Source organism: Rousettus aegyptiacus, unplaced genomic scaffold (assembly GCF_014176215.1).
Source record: "Rousettus aegyptiacus isolate mRouAeg1 unplaced genomic scaffold, mRouAeg1.p scaffold_m13_p_4, whole genome shotgun sequence".
NCBI lineage: Eukaryota > Metazoa > Chordata > Mammalia > Chiroptera > Pteropodidae > Rousettus > Rousettus aegyptiacus.
The window spans coordinates 112,593,316-112,613,582 of record NW_023416307.1 but is presented as its reverse complement, the minus strand read 5'-3'; the positions used below and the strand labels follow the sequence as shown (position 1 = coordinate 112,613,582).

General features: G+C 35.2%; 1 protein-coding gene across 7 annotated transcripts in view; it reads left to right on the top strand.

The window, feature by feature from the left end:
• Positions 1-20,267, top strand: part of CCDC66 (coiled-coil domain containing 66) — a 52,921-nt gene that overhangs the window by 30,220 nt on the left and 2,434 nt on the right. For 4 of the 7 annotated variants that reach the window (XM_036219815.1, XM_036219817.1, XM_036219819.1 and 1 more), the window contains 8 exons: positions 4,322-4,450; positions 4,841-5,091; positions 5,301-5,385; positions 6,143-6,304; positions 8,528-8,672; positions 9,153-9,284; positions 18,712-19,208; positions 19,809-19,849. In XM_036219815.1, coding sequence (XP_036075708.1) covers positions 4,322-4,450; positions 4,841-5,091; positions 5,301-5,385; positions 6,143-6,304; positions 8,528-8,672; positions 9,153-9,284; positions 18,712-19,208; positions 19,809-19,849 — 1,442 coding nt within the window. Of the gene's footprint in view, positions 1-4,321; positions 4,451-4,840; positions 5,092-5,300; positions 5,386-6,142; positions 6,305-8,527; positions 8,673-9,122; positions 9,285-18,711; positions 19,209-19,808; positions 19,850-20,267 lie in introns of all 7 variants that reach the window. The other 3 variants (XM_036219820.1, XM_036219816.1, XM_036219821.1) reach the window with 3 other exon arrangements.

The window sequence follows — 20,267 nt, the reverse complement described above, 5'->3', positions numbered from 1 at the left end:
AATCTTAAAACACATACTAACCAAAAAAAAAAAAAAAAAGATGCCTACATTATTATTATTATTTGTTAATAGTGGTCATAGCCAGTATAGCAAGACAAGGAGAAGAAATTAAAAGTCAAAAGAAGTGGAAAAGAAAAGATAAAATTGTAATGATCTGTCCTTTATATAGAAAACCCAAAGAATCTGTGGTCGAAATAGTGGAAGTAAAAATTAAGAATTTGTGCCATAAAATCTCAGCAAACTCCATAGGTTCAGATTACACCAAGTATGTTATCTGATAAGAGTGGAATTAAGCTAAATATCAGTAACAGATGGGAACAAAATTTCCAAAAGTTTGATATTTAACCAATATATTTCTAAGTGAATGAAATAAAAACAATTAGAAAGTATTTTGAAGTGAGTGCTAAAATATTACATATCAAAACACATGGGCTTCCTATGCATAGAGGGAAATTTATAGACTTAAATGCAGGAAAAGGAATCCTGCAAACAGAACATCAGTGATCTAAGTGTTCGTTTCAAGAAGTTAGAGAAATAACAGCAAAAATTAAACCCAAAGGAAGTGGAAGGAAATAATATCAGAGTGGATAGTAATATTAGAAACAAGTTTACAGTAGAGAAAATTAAGAAAGCCAGAAGTTCTTTACAAAGCTATTTAAATTGATAAACTCAAAAAAATAAATCGATAAACTCCTTGCAAAATTGGTAATTAAAAGGAGACATCACTAAATAGTCTATGGACATTAGAAAAATAAGATTAATGAACAACTTTTGCCAATACATTAAGGAATTTAGATGAAAAATGGACAAGTAATTACAAAGACACAAATTACTAAAATTGACACCAGAAATAGAAAATTCAAATGATACTGTATTTATTAAAGAAATAGAACCATCATCAGAAATTTCACAAAGTCAGCTCTAGGCCCGGGTGTGTTTATTGGTGAATTCTTCCAGACAATTGAGGTAGAAGGAAAAACTTTTTGAGGTTCTTCTTGAGGACAATATAAATTAGCAAAAACCTAATACCCAAAGCTGACAAGACAAATATTTTGATAACAAAACCTAACAAAATAAAGAAAAATGTTAAAAATAATACATCATGATTTGGATTTATTTAAGGAACGTGAGTTAGGTTTCCCATTCAGAAATAAGTGACAGTCACTATATAGAAATAATAGGTAAATTTAATCAAAATAGCTGGATATAAAATTAATACACAGATGTCACTGGCACGACACTGAAAGCTGCCATAAACACTTAACAATCTGTGAAAGAAAAAAGTTGATAAATCCCTTAATCAAAAGTCCTGTTCTTTGAAGATTACTGTTAGATTATAAAGTACAGAGAAGGAAAAAATATTTGCAAGTTACCTATAAAGGAAGTACAGAATGTATCTCTTAAAAAACCCAGATTATAAGAAAACAACTCAGTTTTTAAAAACAGGCAAAAGATTTTGAGCATATGGCTCCAAAGAAGATATATGGCCAACAAGCACATGGAAACAAAAGATTTTTAGCCATGCTCATACCCCTATAGGCCTTCTGGTTCCAGAGGATTTTAAAGTGATTTTCAAGTTCAGGGTAACTCTCCTTGCCTCCGCGCCCCACCCCTCCCGGGGTAGGGGGGAAATGCAGCTTTTTGTTTTGCGGCTCTTCCTGTTTTTTCTAGTCTAGTGTCCTGAGATCACTCGCTACCCCTATGAATGTCCACTCTGCCTGATGAGTGGACAAGATAAGTAGGTGGACAGTGTCTAGAATGAGGGAGGCTTTTGGCATATGGTCTGGCAAGCAAGGCTGTCATCGAGAATACTCTGGTGGCAAAGTCACCAGAGTATTCTTTCTTTTCCTAAAGCTATATTTTAGAAAACTGCTTTAAGGCAGATCTAAATGAAATAGAACCAGGCATTTGTAGTGGACCATTTGAAAGCCTTCTACTTTCAGTTCTAATTTAGCAGCTGACATACAGCATTTGTGTTAGGAGTTAGACATTTCCTAACGTAGAATAAGTTGAAGGTAGCTAAAGAATTATATTAGGACTCTGTAACATCAGGACCTGTTTGTGAGGAAGGATGTAAGTATCTATGAAAATAAGTTTTCACTTGAGGCTATAAATTGAGAGTAGGCTCAAAATGACTGTTTAGCAAAGGAGTTTTTATGTAGGGAAGGGAAGTCTCAGGCCAATAATATGAGGGAGATAAAGTGAAAAATATGAGTGAACCTGGAGAAAGAGGATTCTTTCCTTAATGGTATAGAAGAATTACCGGACGAGAGGAGCTAGAGATAGCCAAAACATTTGTTACACAGTGTGTCTTGTATTTTATACATATCTATCTGCCTTATTCATCTTAAAGTAAATGAACTCAGTAACCAGAAGGGAGAGTCCATTACACTTATCACATCTCCCCATCCCCCAAATACTTAACTTTCATTTCTCTAACTGAATGAACATTGGCAGAACCTTGTGAAAAAGAAAATAAGAATAAAGGATTTCTTAGAGAAGTGAAATGAATTATTCAGATGACAAGTGAGTAGTAGTAGCTTTGTAAGACATCCTTTAGAAAGAAATTGAAGACTTAATTGAGAGAACTGATTATGAAATTTCCCACAGGGTTGTAAATATAATACGTATATATAAAACATTTTGTGAGAAATTAGAGGAATTTTCAAGGATAATTTTGACTTGTGCTGCCTCATTTGCAACTCCACTAAAATTTGAAAATTGATCTGGTTACATCTGACTTAAGAAACAGATTACAGAATTCTAAGATGATAGGGTGCCATCATTGACAATTTCTTGCAAGAAGTTCAAAGGGCCCATTTGTTTTTCTTTTACATTTGACCTCTAACATTTCTAGAGATAGAAAAATTGTTAAATCACTAACATGAGAATAATGCTCCTTTTGAAGTAGTTCTTTTAGGTTAAATAAATATGCTTTTTATCTTTAAAATATGTAGGAGTATCTGAGATACTAAGATTTTTACTTTTTGTATAAATATTTCCTTTGCTCAAAGCAATTGGTTGTAAATTATGAGGCTTTGCCATTGTTTCTGTTAAAAACAAGAGCAGAAAGTAACGCTTTTGAGGTTGTATCTGGTGACCAAGTTCTTATGCTAGGAGAAAGGATTCAAGGGCCAAGATGAACAACAAGCACAAAAACGCAAGGTTTATTGAAGCGAAAGTACACAGTGGAGGAATGTGTGGGTGAACTCCTGTGGGCATGAGAGAGAGGGAGTCAAGGAGAGAGAAAGAGGGAGTGAAAGAGAGAGTTGCTTTAGGATGTCTGTGAGCGAATTTTACTAACTGGGGCAAGGGCGTGGAAAGTGGTTGTGAGTAGCCTTGTTGTCTCCTCCCAGTAGGCAGGGAGCTTGGTTTCCTACTCTTATATGGTATTTCTGGAACTGTCATGATGTCAGGTGCATGATGGGAGCTGCATGATTTGCATTGAGGATGAGATTATAATGATATAATTAGCCAAAGGTCATGCCTTAGCCAAAGATGGTATCTAAGCAGAAAGGAAAAAATTTCCAGAGCTATCTTCTGGAAGAGGAGGAGGTGACCCTAGGCTATCTATCCTGCCTCAGAACTATTTTTAAAATTCTGTCCTGCAGTTTTTGCACATAACCAAATGCTTGTTGCTTAGCTGTTTCATTTCAGGGCAATTTGAGTAGAATACATTCTTTTTGTCAGAGCACACTAAACTCTCAAGTTAAAACAACAACACATTTTTATGGTATTATTTTATTTTTCCTTAGAATTCAAGAACTTAATCTGGACTCTATATTTTTCTTATTGATACGTCATTGATTGTGATAGGGCGGTAGCAGCAGAAAAGGAAAAGGCGGGTATCATAGAGACAGGATTCAATAGGGTAACTGTCTGGTTTCTTATATCTTATGGCTCTTGGTCCAAAGGCAATATTTTTTGGATTCTGAAGCCAAATGTAAAACAATATTCATCTATTTTTAAGTTATCATTGTAACTCTTTTCAAAGTCTAAATGAGACTGTATTAGAATTTTAGAAATCTTATAATTGTTTTAGAGAAAGAATTTTCTATTTTTGGTAGAAAATTTCCTTTCCTTATACCTTATTATCTTATTATATTCTTCTAGTATTTTACAAATATGATTTTGAAAATCATATTTGTAAAATACTAGAATACATCTACTTAATTCTTGTATACTTGAATTTTTTGTTTAAAATTGTTCCTCTTAGAGAAAATGCTTAGAGATTAAATCTGTATAAATCCTTTGGCAAGATTTGTAAATATACAATGCTTAGAAAACTGAAATTTAGATAGTATCGATGATTGTTATTTAGGAAGCAGTACTGCCGGAACATGCTTTCAGTGCTGTGAAACAGGAACCGAGAAAATGGATTGAAGAGTTGAATAAGCAAATAGAAGATGACCAGCAAAGAAAAATAGAAGAAAAAATTATATCTTCAAAGGTAGCTCATGAAGTTTAATGGATATAAAGGGAAAAAAACAATTTCAAAGTTTTTAATCTTAAAAGTATTCTGAAACTATTTGACAGGACTGGAGTATTCCAGTTATTCCACATTTGCTCATGTGAACCTTTCATTGAATGTATTTAATAAGTGTGATTTTTGCTTAGCTTCTTATCACTTTTTAGAAATCTCCTAGTTCTTTAAATTTCTCATATTCCCCAGGCTAGTTATCTAAATGAATATGGAATCAATACAGAATACAGTTTTGTTAATTTTTATGATGCTTATTTGCTGTAATGATGACTTAGAAATCATGTTTGATTTTCAATTAGGATTTTAGATGTGAGAACCATGGAAAAATTCTTAGCAGTTCTTATTTGTTGTGATTAGGGTGAGGAACATGACAGATGGGCATTGCATTTTGATTCACTAAAGAGCTGTCCTGGTTCTCAGTCTCAGCTTTCCTCTCGGTCCACACACAAGCAACCAGAGTACTTCTCTGTCTCTCCGGACACTCAGGAGCTGGCTGATATCAGCAGTGTTTATACACCTACAACTGGAAGCCAAGTTGAACCTTCAGAAGAGGAGCATTTAGCAAAACCTGTTAGAGATATGGCTATGGCAAATAGTCAAAAAACAAAGTAAGTTCATTCTTTAGTATTTATTGATGTTTTAAAAAGTATGTGCTTTATTAGGACTTTTTATATTTATATCTTAATTGGTTTCAGGTTTGCTATTTCTCTTTAAAGATTAAAAATGATTAGTAGATATATCCCAAACAAAAATGATTTGGGCCCTGTTAAACTCATATTTTGGGGTTTTTAAAAAGCTAATGTATCTATCTTGCCAGCTTTCTCCGTTCTATGACTGCTCTCTTGGACCCCGCTCAGATTGAGGAACGAGATAGGCGGCGACAAAAACAGTTAGAACATCAGGTATTGCATTATAAAGTGTTGTTCTTTGCCTTAGTAAGTAATATTCATGGCTAATAGATACCTAAGTAAATGGAAATTAAAATTCTAGTATAAATACCTAATCTAACTGGCATTATGTCAGAATTACACTCATGCTGAGAACCAGACAGTATCACATAGTACAGCGTAGCCTTCCAGATGAGAAGGTCTTTAATATATAGATTGTGTATATGAAATGGCACTAAATCTTAAGTTAGTATTGGATATTTTTTTCATTAGTTCTCCTGAGTTCTGTTCAGGATGAGAATTAGTTCTTTGAAAGAGAACTGTTGGGATTAAAGTGGAATTAGGATTAAGAAATCGAGAAGATAAGAAAGGAGACTAACATTAAAATTCCTAACTTTAGTCTAATACTAAAGGGACTTAAACGTCTGAATAATTCTTTAAAATCTCTGATATTTGAATAGTCTGGCTTTTAGTTAATGTTATTCTTAATCAGTTAAGTGAACAGACATTTATAGAGCATCTGCTTCTTTTCAGGCAGTATGCTAAGCCCTGACATTTTTTTCTTCAGTTTTATTTTTATTCTAACAACCCTCCTAGGATTGAAGAAAAAGCATGTAGAACTTGACAAGTGGGAGAAGGGAGATAAATACATGAGAAATTTGACGTTTTAACTTTACTCATAATACTTTATACTGATAAACTTATTTAGAAACACCAAACAAATGCATCATGGGTTTTTTATTTGTGACACGATTTATGTGACTTTGAGTAGAAAGCCATCACTGCTCAGGTAGAAGAGAAGCGCAAGATGAAGCAGCTGGAAGAAGAACAAAGAAAGAAGGAAGAACAAGAAGAGGAGCTTCGCTTAGCAAGAGAAAGAGAAGAGATGCAGAAACAGTATGAAGAAGATTTACTTAAGCAAAAACAAAAGGAAGTAGGTATTTATATTCTAACTAATATTTTAGAGTAAAAATGGATGCATTTTTAAAGGAAAAATAACCAAAAGTTGAACATTTGCATGTATTTTGAAAGTGTGAAGCTGCGTATGGAAATAGTAAAGCTTTGCATAAAACAGGTTATAAAAATTAAAGGGGAACCAAGAGGTTTTACTATTTCAAATGATTAGTTCACAAACGCTGTATTGCTTGGGTTTTTTCTGTGCTAAGTCAAGATGAATTATTACAGCACAAAATAGGTTATCCTTCTTCATTTTGAAATTTTGAAATGCTTTTTTTTTTTGGCTGATACTGAGAACTTTTATTAATCAGGTATGTTAATACCTATATTTACTTAAGTCACAGAAGTTAAGGCAAGAGTCTAGCACAGTATTTAGTACACAGTAGATTGTTCAATAAGGATTTGTTATTATTTCTCAAATACCAACTTTTGGTACAGTAACTGGCAGTTGCTTATTACATAGATGCCTATTTCATTCCTTTTTTTAAATTTATTTTTATTTTTTATTTTTATTTTTTTAGTTATCTTTAGAGGTTTGAAGACAGGACAATTCAAGCATGCAAAGTGAGATAGGACCTAGTGGGGAAGATTAGAAACTAGCCATTATCTAGGGATAATATACTCCACCACTGTTGCTCCTTTACAGCCTGTGGGTCCTCTCCGCGGTCCTCTCTGTTGAAGCCATTAACCTACAGGATCCTCACTTGCTTCACAATGGTGCTTTTATTGGATTCTTCAGCACCTGCCTATCCTTCTACAGCTGCTTCTCCATCTTTTTGTTGGCCTTGAGCTGCGCCTTCTCCTCGTTGCGCTGGTCCTCGGTCTTACTATTTCCGAGGCAGCCGATGGCAGGAGTGGTGGCAGCAGGGCGCAGGGCACGGCCAGGCGGCAGCAGCAGCGGCAGCGGCAGCGGCGGCGGGGTGGTGGCGGGCGGTCTCACGCGGGCTCTGAGGGCAGGGGTGACTCGGTGGGTGGAGTGGTAGCTCAGCGCCTCTGGGAGGATCTGGCAGGGAGGGTGGTGTGGGTGGGCTGAGGGGGAGCATGGATCTCCCCATCCCCTCGAAGCCAATGGGGCTGGGCCGAAGTGGACCAGCGCTGGACCTGCGGGAGCTGCTGCCGCCACTCATTACCCTTGGCTGGGGCCCGCAGCCCCAACCCAAAAGCGCCACAGCGGATGTAGGGAGGAGGTGGCAGCGCTGGGCCAGTGGGTGAAAGGAGGATGCGGGAAGGCTGGGGGAGGGGGAGGGGTGATGATTAGTACGAGAGAAGGGAAGAAAGGGTGGCCTGATTTTGAAATGTTTTCTAAGCGATGATTATTATATTTATAAATATTCTAGAAATGTTAAGAGAAATGATTGGCCTTTCTGTCTGGATCCTGTAGTGGACAGGAGCATACATTTGCAGAGTGATTGATGATACAGTTGTTAGAGGCTCCCTCTATGCTAAATAAGGATCTTTTTAAAAAGAGCAGATATCTGGCTAGGAGAATCCCTGTATTAAGTACTGCAGATGTAATAGGTATGGTGGTGTCAAGCCAACCTGACAAAGAGCAACTCGTATAATGATGTTCACTTGTCAAAGATTACTAAATCTACAGAGTAGAGTGTAGAGTACTTCCCTTGGAGTTGGGAGGTCTGGGAGAGAACCTGCATTTTCTTGCTTTTTTGCACTTGCAGCCTTCACTCCAAAATTAGCTGATGAAGGGACTCATGGTCTGGGTTCTGATTTCGTTATATTGAATAGGCTGAGCCACCTACTCCTATGAAGTTAACTATATGAAAAACACAACGTGTCATTTGCTCGAATTGCAATGGCTAAAAACCTTGTGTTTTACCTCTTAATCTGTTTTTAATCTTAATAAAATTCTGATGGAATTGACCATTTATTTTTAAGTTTATTGGGGCAACACTGATTAAATTATATAGTTTTCAAGTGTGACCGTTGATTTTAGAAACTGAAAACTTTGTTAGTAATATCTTGGATGTAAAAGAGTTCTTATATTTGTGGTCTAATAAAGCTGTAGAAAAAGATATAAAATGTAAACTTCGACAGGGAAGGAACTTTGTCCTGTTGACTGCTCTATTCCCAGTATCTTGAATAAAGCCTGATATGTAGTAGGAGCTTAGAAAAAATCTGAGTAGTCAGGTATGTACATGCTTGATAATATATTTAATAACTTTGTATGATTCAATATTGATAGGAAATTGTAACTCTCAAGACAAATGAACTGTTCCAGACGATGCAGAGAGCACAGGAGCTGGCACAGAGACTAAAACAAGAACAGAGAATCCGAGAATTGGCTCAAAAGGGACATGACACTTCTAGATTGATTAAAAATCTTGGCGGTAAGCACTTAACTAGAATTTTATTTATACTATTTTTTGAAGGTGATTTTAAATAATTGACTTTTTATTATCTTTAACACATCTTTTAATTAAATACTTTTAAAGAAATTCTAGACCTTGAACTAATGTAATACATATTTTATTTGGGAAATTCCTTAAGAGTACAACTAAATTTTATACTTTTCAGTATCTTTTCACATATATTTTCTTGTTTTGCTCACAATAGATAAAATGAATACTTTTGTACCCATTTTTTTGGAGAAATCTATTAAGTGATCTCCCTATATTCAGTAAGGGATAAGAATGCAGGTAACTTTTTGTAAGAAACTTTAGGATACTCCTAAAATTCTTTGCATGGTCCATACTGATTAATTAAACAGAGTCTTGTGCATATTTAGTTGGTGCCACACATGATTACTGTTAATATTCCTGAACTATCATTTTTATCAGATAATTTATTTCTCTTGCCAATTGATACAGTACAAGTGGAATATAATGCATCTACTAATAATATTTCAAATTCAAGACCTGATTTGAATGAAGACAGTGGTAAAATGAATACATGTATCGATTCTGTGAACTCCCCTAAGAAGGATACTGGTGTACAAACAGGTATTTGTTTAGAAATTATGATGTGCTTTAAAATTTACTTAAAGTCATAATTGGAATTAAGTTCAGTTAATTTAAAGTTTAAAAATTAAAGGAATTCAAGATTTTCAGTAGGAGTTAAAAAGTAAAGGAATTCTTGGTTTTTAATTTCTCTGTAACAGCTTTATTGAGATATAATTCACATAGCATAAAATGAACCTTTTGAAGCATACCTTTTGGTGGTTTTTTTTTTTTTTAAGAATACAGTTAAGTTTTTATATTCAGAGTTGTACAGCTATTATCACAATGAATTTTAGAACATTTTTTGCACTCTGAAAAGAAATTGTGTACCCATCAACAGTCACTCTTCATTTCTTCCCTCCCTTTCAGCCTCAGGTGACCATTCATCAACTCTCTGTCTCTCTTGATTTGCCTGTTCTAGACATTTCATATAATTGGAATCATACCATCATACCATATGAGGTCCCTGTGTCTGGATTCTTCACTTAGCATGTTTTAAAGACCATCCATGTTGTATCATGTATTAATACTTAATTCCTTTTTCTTGCTGAATACTATTTTATTTTATGGCTATGCCACATTTTTGTTTATTCTTTCATCAGTTAATGAGTATTTGGGTTATTTCTTTTTGGCTATTATGAATATGCTGCTATGAACATTCATGTACAAGTTATTATGTTCAGGTTTCTTGGGAGAGAAGAGAAGCATTGCTAAGTCATAAAGTAACTGTATATTTAGCATTTTGAGGAACTACCAAACTTTTCCAAAGGAGCTGTACCATTTTATATTCCTACCAGCAGTGTATGAGGGTTCCAATACTTTGCATCCTTATTCATAGTTATAATTTTTGTGGTTGTAAAGTGGTTTCTCATTGTGGTTTTAATTTGCATTTTCGCAGTGACTAATGATGTTGATCATCTTTTCATGTGCTCATTTAAATTTTTTACATAGGTAATAAAGTGATAGTCATATTGGGTATTATCATAGGTCTCTATGATTATTTGCGAATCCTTTTAGGCCTCTACCTGTCTCAGAAATATTTTTTTTTAATAAGTTTAAGGAAATCTCTAAAGTTTTAATTTTTTTAAAAATTGAAATACATATAGTTGAAATGTAACGTTAGTTTTAGGTAGACATATAGTGATTCAATATTGTATATATTACAAAGTGATCACAATAAGGCTCGTTAACTTTTATCACCATACAGAGTTACAAATTTTTTTCTTGTATTATTAATACAGTTGACCCTTGAACTACATGGCTTTGAATTTCACAGGTCCACTTATATGTGGTTTTTTTCAGTTGACCCATGCAGTTCAAATGATCCATGTAGTTCAAGAAATGCAGGTTATTTAAGGGTCAACTCAGTGCTTGGGAATCCATGAATGTGGAGGGTCAAGTGCAGTTCTATGTAGATTTTCGGCACTACTAACCTTTGTTTTGTTGAAGGGTCAGTCAGCTGTAGTTACCATGCTGTACATTATATCCCCATGACTTATTTTATAACTGGAAATTTGTACCTTTGACTACCTTAACTAATTTTGCCCATTTCCTCCACCACACCAATTTGTTCTCTGTATCTATGAGCTTGCGTGTGTGTGTGTATGTGTGTGTGTGTAACATTCCATTTATGTAAGTAAGATTGTGTGGTATTTGTCTTTCTCTGTCTGACTTACTCACTTAGCATAATGCTCTCAGGATCCATCCATGTTGACGCAAATGTCAAGATTTCATTCTTTTTTTATTTTATGGCTGAATAATATTTCATTGTTTGTATATGTGTGTGTATACACACATTACTTCCTATATTCATATATACACATACATACTACATTTATTCATTTGTCGATGGACACTTAGGTTGCATCCATATATTAGCTATTATAAATAATGCTGCAGTGAACATGAGAATACGTATATCTTTTTGGCTTAGTGTTTTTATTTCCTTCAGCCAAATACCCAGAAGTGGAATTGTGTATGTAGTGGTTCTAATTTTAATTTTTTGAGGAACCGCCATACTATGTTTTCCATAGTGGATGTGCCAGTTTACATTCCCATTAACTGCACAAGGTTTTCCTTTTCTCCACATTCTCTCCAACACATATTTTTTGTCTTTTTGATAATAGTCATTCTAACGTGTGAGGTGCTATCTCATTGTGGTTTTTATTTGCATTTCTATGATGATGAGTGATGTTGAGTATCTTTTCATGTATCTGTTGGCCATCTGTATGTCTTCTTTGGAAAAATGTCTTTTGAGTTTCTGTCCATTTTTTAATCAGATTATTATTGATTTTTTTGCTATTGCATTGTATGAGTTATTTATATATTTTGGATAGTATCCTTTGTATATATGATTTGCAAATATTTTCTCCCATTCACTAGGTCTCTTTTTCCATTTTGTTGGTTTCTTTTGCTGTGCAGAAACTTTTTAGTTTGAGGTAGTTTTACTTGTTTACTTTTGTCGCTTTTGCTTTTGGTGTCAGATCTAAAAAATGATTGCTGCAGCTGATGTCAAGAAATTTGCCACCTATGACATCTAGGAGTTTTATGGTTTCAGGTCTCATAATCAGATCTTTCATCCATTTATAGTTAATTTTTGTGTCTGGTGTAAGATAGTGGTCCAGTTTAATTTCTTTGCATTTGGCCAATTAGTTATCCCAGCACCAATCATTGAAGAGACTGTCTTCCCCACTGTATAATCTTGGCTCTTTAGTTGTAAAATTTGACTATATATATGTGGGTTTATTTCTGGGCTCTCAATTCTGTTTTATTGATCTATTTGTGTTTTTTTTTAATTTTTTTTGTCAGTATCATACTGTTTTGATTACTCTTGCTTTGTAATATAGTGTGAAAATCAGGCAGTGTGTTGTCTCCCCCTCCCCACCCCCTGTGCGTGTGCATGTGCACACACACACACTTACACACACTTGTTCTTCTTTCTCAAGATTACTTTGGCTACTCACGGTCTTGATGGGTTAATACATTTTAGGATTATTTGTTTTATTTCTATGAAAAATTCCACTGGGGTTTGTTAGGGATTGCATTGAATCTGTAAATCATTTTGGGTAGTATGAAAATTTTAACATTATTAATTGTTAAAATTAATACAGAACACAGACTAGTTTTCCATTTTTTTGTGTCTTTTTAAATTTCTTTCATTAATGTCTTACAATTTTCAGTGTATAGGTGTTTCACCTCCTTGTTTAAATTTATTCCTAGGTATTTTATTATTTTTAACGCAATTGTAAATGCGATTGTTTTCTTTCTCTGATTAGCTTTTATTAGTGTCTAGAACTGCAACAGATTTTTGTATAATTGATTTTGTATCCTGCAACTTTACTGAATTTATTTGTTCTAACACGTTTGTTTTTTGGTAGTGTCTTTAGGATTTTCTATATGTAATATGTTATCTGCAAATAGTGACAATTTTACTTATTATTTACCAGTTTGAATGTCTTTTATTTATTTTCCTTGCCTAATTGCCCTGGCTAGGACTTTCATTACTATGTTGAATAAAAGTGGTGCGAGTGGGCATCCTTTGTTGTTCCAGATCTTAAGAAAAAGCTTTCAGTTTTTTACCACTGAGTATGTTAGCTGTGGGCTTGTCACATGTGGCCTTTATTATGTTGAGGTACATTCTCTTTATACCTTCTTTGTTGAATATTGTCAAATGCTTTTTCTCCATCTTTTGAGGTATGATCTTTATACTTCATTTTGTTAATATGGTGTATCTCATTGATTGATTTGTGGTACTAAACCATCCTTGAATCTCTAAAATAAATACCACTTGATCAGAGTGTATAATCCTTTTAATGCATTATTAAATTCGCTTTACTAATATGTTGTTGAGTTTTACATCTATGTTCATCAGAGATATTGGCCTGTAATTTTACTTTTTCATGGTATATTTGTTTGGTTTGGTATTGGGGTAATAATGCTGGGCTCATAAAATTAGTTTGGAAGCATTTCCTCTTCTTCAGTAATAACTGGTAATAATTCTTTGAACATTTGGTAGAATTCACTAGTGAAGCTGTCCGGTCTTGGGCTTTTGTTTGTTGGGAGGATTTTGATTACTCAGTCTCATTATGAGTTATAGGTCTGTTCAAATATTTTACTTCTTAAAGATTCAGTGTTGGTAGGTTTAATGTTTTTAGGAATTCATCCATTTCTTCTAGGTTGTCAAATTTGTTTGTATATAATCGTTAATAGTAGTCTCTTGTGATTCTTTGTATTTCTGTAGTTTCAGTTGCACATCTCTTTCATTTCTGATTTTATTTATTTGAATCCTTTTTTTTTCTTGCTGAGTCTAACTAAAGGTTTGTCAATTTTTCTTATCTTTTCAAAGAACCTGCTCTTAGTTTCATTGATCTTTTCTGTTGTCTTTTTAGTCTCTGTTTTGTTTATTTCCGCTGTGTTCTTTGTTTCCTTACTTCTCCTAACTTTGATTTTCATTTTTTTCTCTACTTAATGAGGTGTAATTAGGTTATTTGAGATTTATCTTGTTTTTTGATATGGGCACTTACTGTGCTGAACTTCCCTCTTAGAACTGCTTTTACTGCATCCCAAAAGTTTTGGTGTATTGTATTTCCATTTTAATTTATCTCAGGGTATTTTTTGAAATTCTCTTGATTTCATCTTTGACCCATTGGTTGTTCAGTAGTAGCATGTTTAATCTTCACATATTTGTGAATTTTCCAGTGTTCTTACAATTCATTTGTAGTTTCATCCCATTGTGGTCAGAGTGCTTCATAAATTTATTAAAGACTCGTTTTGTGACCTAACATATGATCTATCCTGGATTCAGAATGTTCTGTGTGCACTTGAAAAAAATCTGTGTTCTGCTGCTTTTGGATGGAAAGTTCTGTGTATGTCTGTGAAATACATCTGGTGTAACATGTCATGCAAGGTGAATGTTTTTTTTACTGTATTTCTGTTTGGATGATTGTAAGTGGGGTATTAAAGTGTCCTATTATTACATTGTTATTTCTCCCTTTGTGTCTGTTAATATGTGCTTTATATACTTATCATTTATATATTTTATCATTATGTAATGCCCTTCTTTGACTCTTATTACAGTCTTAGTTTTAAGGTTTATTTTATCTAACGTCAATATAGCTATATCTGCTTTCCTTTTGTTTTCATTTGCATGGGATATCTTTTTCCATCCCTTCACTTTGATTTTGTGTGTGTCCTTATATCTGAAGTGGGTCTCTTGCAAGCAGCATATACAGTAGTCTTCCCTTATCCACATATTTTCTTAACGTGGTTTCAGTTAACTGTGATCAACTGTCGAACTGTGGTCCAAAAGTTTTAAATGGAAAATTCCAGAAGTAAACAATTTTTAAGTTTTAAATTGCACCATTCTGACTAGCATGATGAAATCTTATGCTGTCCTGCTTAGGATGTGAATCAGATTGTTGTCCAGCATATCCATGCTGTATATGCTACCCACCCATCAGTCACTTGTAGCCCACTTGGTTATCAGATCAGTATTACAGTGCTTGTGTTCAAGTAACCTGTATTTTAATTAATTAATAACGGCCCCAAAGCACAACACAGTGATTCTCACAATTGGTATATGCCAAAGAGAAGCCTTCAAGTGCATATATGTAGAGAAAAAAAATATAATATGCATAGGGTTTAGTACTATGGTTTTAGGCTTCCACTGGGGACCTTGGAACACATCCCCTGCAAATAATGAGTCTATGTAGGTCTTAATTTTATATCCATTTAGCCATTCTTTGTCTTTCAATTGGAAAATCTAGTCCATTTACAGTTAAAGTAATTATTGATAGTTATATACTTATTGCCATTTTGCTAATTGTTTTCTGGTTGTAGTGTCACTCTGTGCTTTCATTTATTCTTTGTGTTTTGATGATTTCTTTAGTGGTATGCTTAGATTCCTTTCTCTTTTCTGTTGTGTATCTACTATAGGCTTTTGCTGTGTGGTTACCATGAGGATTACATACAAAAACTGATACTTATAAATCTATTTTAAGTAGATAACAGCCTAGGTTTGAACTCATTCTAAAGCTCTACATTTTTACTTTCCCCCTACATTTTGTTTTTGATGTCATATTTTACATTATATTATCTCGTACATCTCTTAACTAATTATTATAGTCATAGTTATTTTTACTGCTTTTGTCTTTTAATTTTTATACTAGCTTTTTGCAAATGACTAACCCACTACCTTTAATATATATATTAATGTTTACTGTTGCAATTCATACTTTCATACATTTTCTTGTTGCCAATTAGTCTACTCTCTTTTCATCTTAAAAAATTCTCTTTAACATTCATCGTAAGGCCTATTTAATGTTGATGAACTCCTCACCTTTTGTTTGTCTGGAAAACTGTCTTTCAGTTCTGAATGATTACTTTGCCTGGATAGAGTATTCATGGTTGGATTTTTTTTTTTTTTCTTTCAGCATGTTGAATATATCATACCAGTGCCTTCTAGCCTGCAGTTTCTGCTGGAAAAAATCTTATAGTCTTATGAGATTTCCCTTGTATGTAACAAGTTATTTTGCTGCTTTTAAGATTCTCTCTGTCTTTAACTTTTGGCATTTTAATTATAATATGTCTTTGTGGGGCTCTGTTTGGATTCATCTTCTTTGGAATATTTTGGGCTTCTTGGATCTGGGAGTCAGTTTCCTTTCTCAGGTTAGGGAAGTTTTTAGTCATTGTTTCTTCAAATAAGTTTTCTGCAGTTTTCTCTTTTTCTTCTAGGCCCTTTATAATGCTAATGTTAATCTGCCTGATTTTTTACATAAGTCCCTTAAGCTATCTTAATTTATTTTTTTCTTTTTCTTTTTGCTGCTCTGATTGAATGAGTTCCACTGCTCTATCGTCAAGTTCACTGATCTTTTCTTGATTCTTCTAGTCTACTGTTAAACCTCCCTAGTGTATTTTTTTAGGTCAATTGTTGTATTCTTCAGTTCTGTGACTTCTGTTTGGTACACATATTTTCTCTTTGTTGAAGTTCTCACTGTGTCTATCCACTCCTCCTGAGTTCGGAACATCTTTATGACCATTACTTTGAATTTTTTATCAGGTAAATTACTTACCTGTTTCATTAAGGGTTCCCTCCCCCCACTCCCTGAGGTTTCATCTCATTTTTTAAATTTGGAACAGATTCCTCTATTTCATTTTGCTGGATTCCCTGTGTTGGTTTTTCTGCATTAAATTTACAGCCACTTCTTGAAGGTATGACCTTAGATGAACCTTATCATTCAACCTTATCCTCTTGGTTGTCTCTCACACCTGTGTGATTGTCCAAGCAGCCTACTTTTTTTTTTTTTTTTACTAGCTCCCAGTAGTTGAGGGGTATGCCCAAAGAGGAGCACCTAGGGTCTGGTTGGAAACCAGACCCTCAAGCAGCAGTTTTTAAAGCATGCAAATATATACAATCCTGTGGGACTAGAAGCATTATTACCTGGTTGGCCACCAGAGCCAGGCAATCTGGAGATGTGTCCTGGGGTGGTAGTTGCAAATATCAGGGCTCCAAATGAATGTATAATCTCCTTTCTGGGAAATATTGGTGAGTGTTAGTGAGGCAGAGGGAGAGCACAGAGATGGTGTCCACTGTCCTGTGTTCCCTGAGAGCACCTCAATAGGCCTCTAGATGTATCCCAAACCTGAAGCCTGCCCCTAAGGCAGAAGCTGCAGGACAAGCAAATAGGCTTCTTTTACTGAAGGATGGGGTGTGTTTCAGTCTGCTGTCTCTGCAGTTCTTTGGGGGTGTTAACCTGCCAAGAACTGACTCTCCAATTGTTACAGTCTTCAGGCACCTAGGAATGTAAGCCTCCCTGGCCACCATAGTCAGGTGGTCAAGGCATATCCTCTGGGCAGCAGCTGCAGAAATCAGGGCATGACATAAAAACTGGGGGCATCAAAGGCATGTCAGTGCTCCTGTCCAAAAGATACTGGAGCTCAGCAAAAGGAGAGTGTGGAGATGGTACTTGTCTTCTGAGGTCTTGGGAAAGGATTATAGTCAGCCAGGCCTTAAATGTGTGTTTAATTTGAAGCCTGTCCATCAGGCTGCAGCTATGAAGATTAGCTAATAGACCTCTTTGACAGAAAGATTGAACTCCTGAGTCTGTGGCCTCTTGCTGTGCCTCTGGGAGTCATAGCTATTTAAAGCTTTCTCCATTGGTTACAGTGGAACCTGTGAGACCTGTAAGCATAAGCCCATTGGCCACCAGAGCCAGGCAATGCAGAGGAATCTTCTGGTGGAGCTGTAAAATTCAGGGCTCCATACAAAGGTATAAGCTCCTTTTGAGGAGATAGCAGCGAGCTATAGCAAGGCAGAGGAAGAGTGCAAAGGTGGAGTCTATTGGCTTCCGTTCTCTAAGAGCCCCTGTGTAGGCTCCAGATGTGTGCCACACTAGAAGCTTGCCCCTCAGGCCAAACCTCCTGGAAGAGCATATAGGCCTCTTAGAAAGCCTGTGGGTGTTTCAGTCTGCTGAGCTCACAGTGCCCTGGGGCAGTAGTCTGTCCAGAACTGTCTCTTCAATTGTCACAGTCCCATGGGACCCAAGAATGCCTCCAGAGCCAAGCCATCAATGGGTGTCTCTCTAGTAATAGTTGCAAAAAATGGGACACCAGACATGTATAAAGTTTCCACTCCAGGAAATACTGGTTCTCTGCAATGGGGCAGAGTGTGAAGATGGCATGTGACAGTCGCAGTGAGGCAGAGGGGGAGTAAGAAAATGGCGCCTGCTGGAGTGGGGAAAATGGGAGGAGATGTGTGGAAATGAGTTTCTGCTTAGTAGGGGGTGCAGGGTTTATTTGGGATGATGAAAGGGTCTAGAATTGTGTGGCATTATAGGTATACTCGATGCCACTGAATTGAACACTTAAAATGGTTTAATGGAGGATTTGGAAGGATTAGAACTTGTGCAAAACAATATGGCATTTCCTCATAAAATTAAAGTGTAATTAGCCCATGATCTAGCAGCATTATTAATAGCCAAAAAGGTAGAAGCAACCTGTGTCCCTTGACAGATGAATGGATAAACAAAGTCTGGTATATACATACAATGATGTATTATTCTTATTTAGCCTTAAAAAGGGAGGCAGTACTGGCCATGCTACAACATAGACGAACTTTGAGGGCATTATGCTAAGTGAAATGAGCCAGTCACAAAAAGACAAATACAGTGCAACTCCACTTATATGAGTTACTTATAGAGTAGTCAAAGTCATAGAAACAAAGTAGAATGGTGGTTGTTAGGGCCTGGGGAGAGGGAGAAATTGGGAGCTGTTTCATGAGTATAGAATTTGTTTTGAAAATTGAAGAAAAATGTTCTGTAGAGCAGTAACTAAAATGCTTGCCTTTGAAAAAAATGGTTAAAATGGTAAATTTTGTTATGTATATATATTTTAACAATTTTAAAAAATCATCTGAAGCTTTTTTTTTTTTTAGATGATTTAAATTCTGCAATAGTCAACAATGCAGAATCACACTGTGGATCAGTAATAACAAAAGAAATTATAAATTGTTCATCTCCTGAGATTCCTGCAGAATTTAATGAACAGTTTAACACTAAGAAAAATAAGCAAGAACTACTAAGTGAGAATAAAGGAGCCAACTTAGAAAAAGAAAACAGTTGGTATAATGATCAGTATAGTCAGTTTACAAGAACAGAGAAACAAACAAAACATATGAAGAAATGTCCTAAAAAGCCTGATTGGAATATAAATAAGCCACTCAAAAGGTATATTCCAGCATCAGAAAAGTACCCTAAACAGCTTCAAAAGCAGAGAGAAGAAAAAAAAGTAAGAAGGCAAATGGAACTGCTTCATTTGGTAGAAAGAAATAATCTTGGACACCTTTCTCAAAATAGAGGCACGTCACCAGAAATTCTTCATTCATCTCATCAAGAAACTGAATCAAAGTTCAGGTGGCATCTAGTCAAAAAGGTATAGCTCTTCTGCCTCAAAATACATACCTTAAAGCATGTATTGCTTTTTCTTGATGGAAAACAGTTCTCGTGCATATTTTGACAAGGCTGTTCTGTATCTAAATAGGCATTCTAGAAATCTGCTTGAGCTTACACCAGAGTTTGGCAAATGGTGTCAATGGGCAAATCCATCCTGCTGCCTGCTTTTGTAAATAGTTATATGAGAACATAGCCACACTCATTCTTTCATATATTTTCTTTGGCTGGCTTCACGTAACAGCTGTAGTTGCGGCCGAGATCACATGACCTACAAAGCAAAGTATTTTAATATCTGGACCTTTACAGAAAAAGTTTACACATAAACCTTGTATAGGTTAACACTATTCTTTATTCAAATAGCCATTCAAAACTTGTTTATGGTCCATTTAGACAGCATAATTTATAAGATCAGGAATTACTGGATTGGTTCCGACTCTGGAAAAATATGAAGTCTCTCTATCCCATTATCTAGGATCTATTATTCAAATATTCTCAGATGATTTCAATAAATAACGTACAAAGTATTTGTGTGGATATGTGGAAATACTGTAACTCCTTTCTGCATTTATCCATCTTTTAGGAGGAAGAACATTTGAAAACTAATTCTTTCAGCAAAGAAAGGTATGTTATGGATAGGTTGATTCCACAGCTACTTAGTGCTGTCTGTGCAGTACATGAGAAAATATTTGCTCGAAATATAGGTGAGGTCAAGCACGTATGCATACGAAGACAGAAACAGGAAAATGTGTGATTTCCAGCTGAGTAGAGGCTTAAGGAAAGAATGGCATTTTACCTAGATTTTGAAGGCCCAAGTGACTAAGCTTAAGTATTCTAGGCAGGAATGTGGGTGATATTTTCTGTTATCTCCAGACTTAGCTAGAAAGTGTCAATCTAAGACATTCTGCTTGGATTGAGGGGGCTGGGAAGAAATGACTGGTAGGGATAAGAAATTCAGTTGACCAATGGGAGATTTAGAACCAGCTGTTTTAGTTATCTCAGAATGTGGCTCTTAACAGCAAGTTTAGGTCAGATAGTAAAT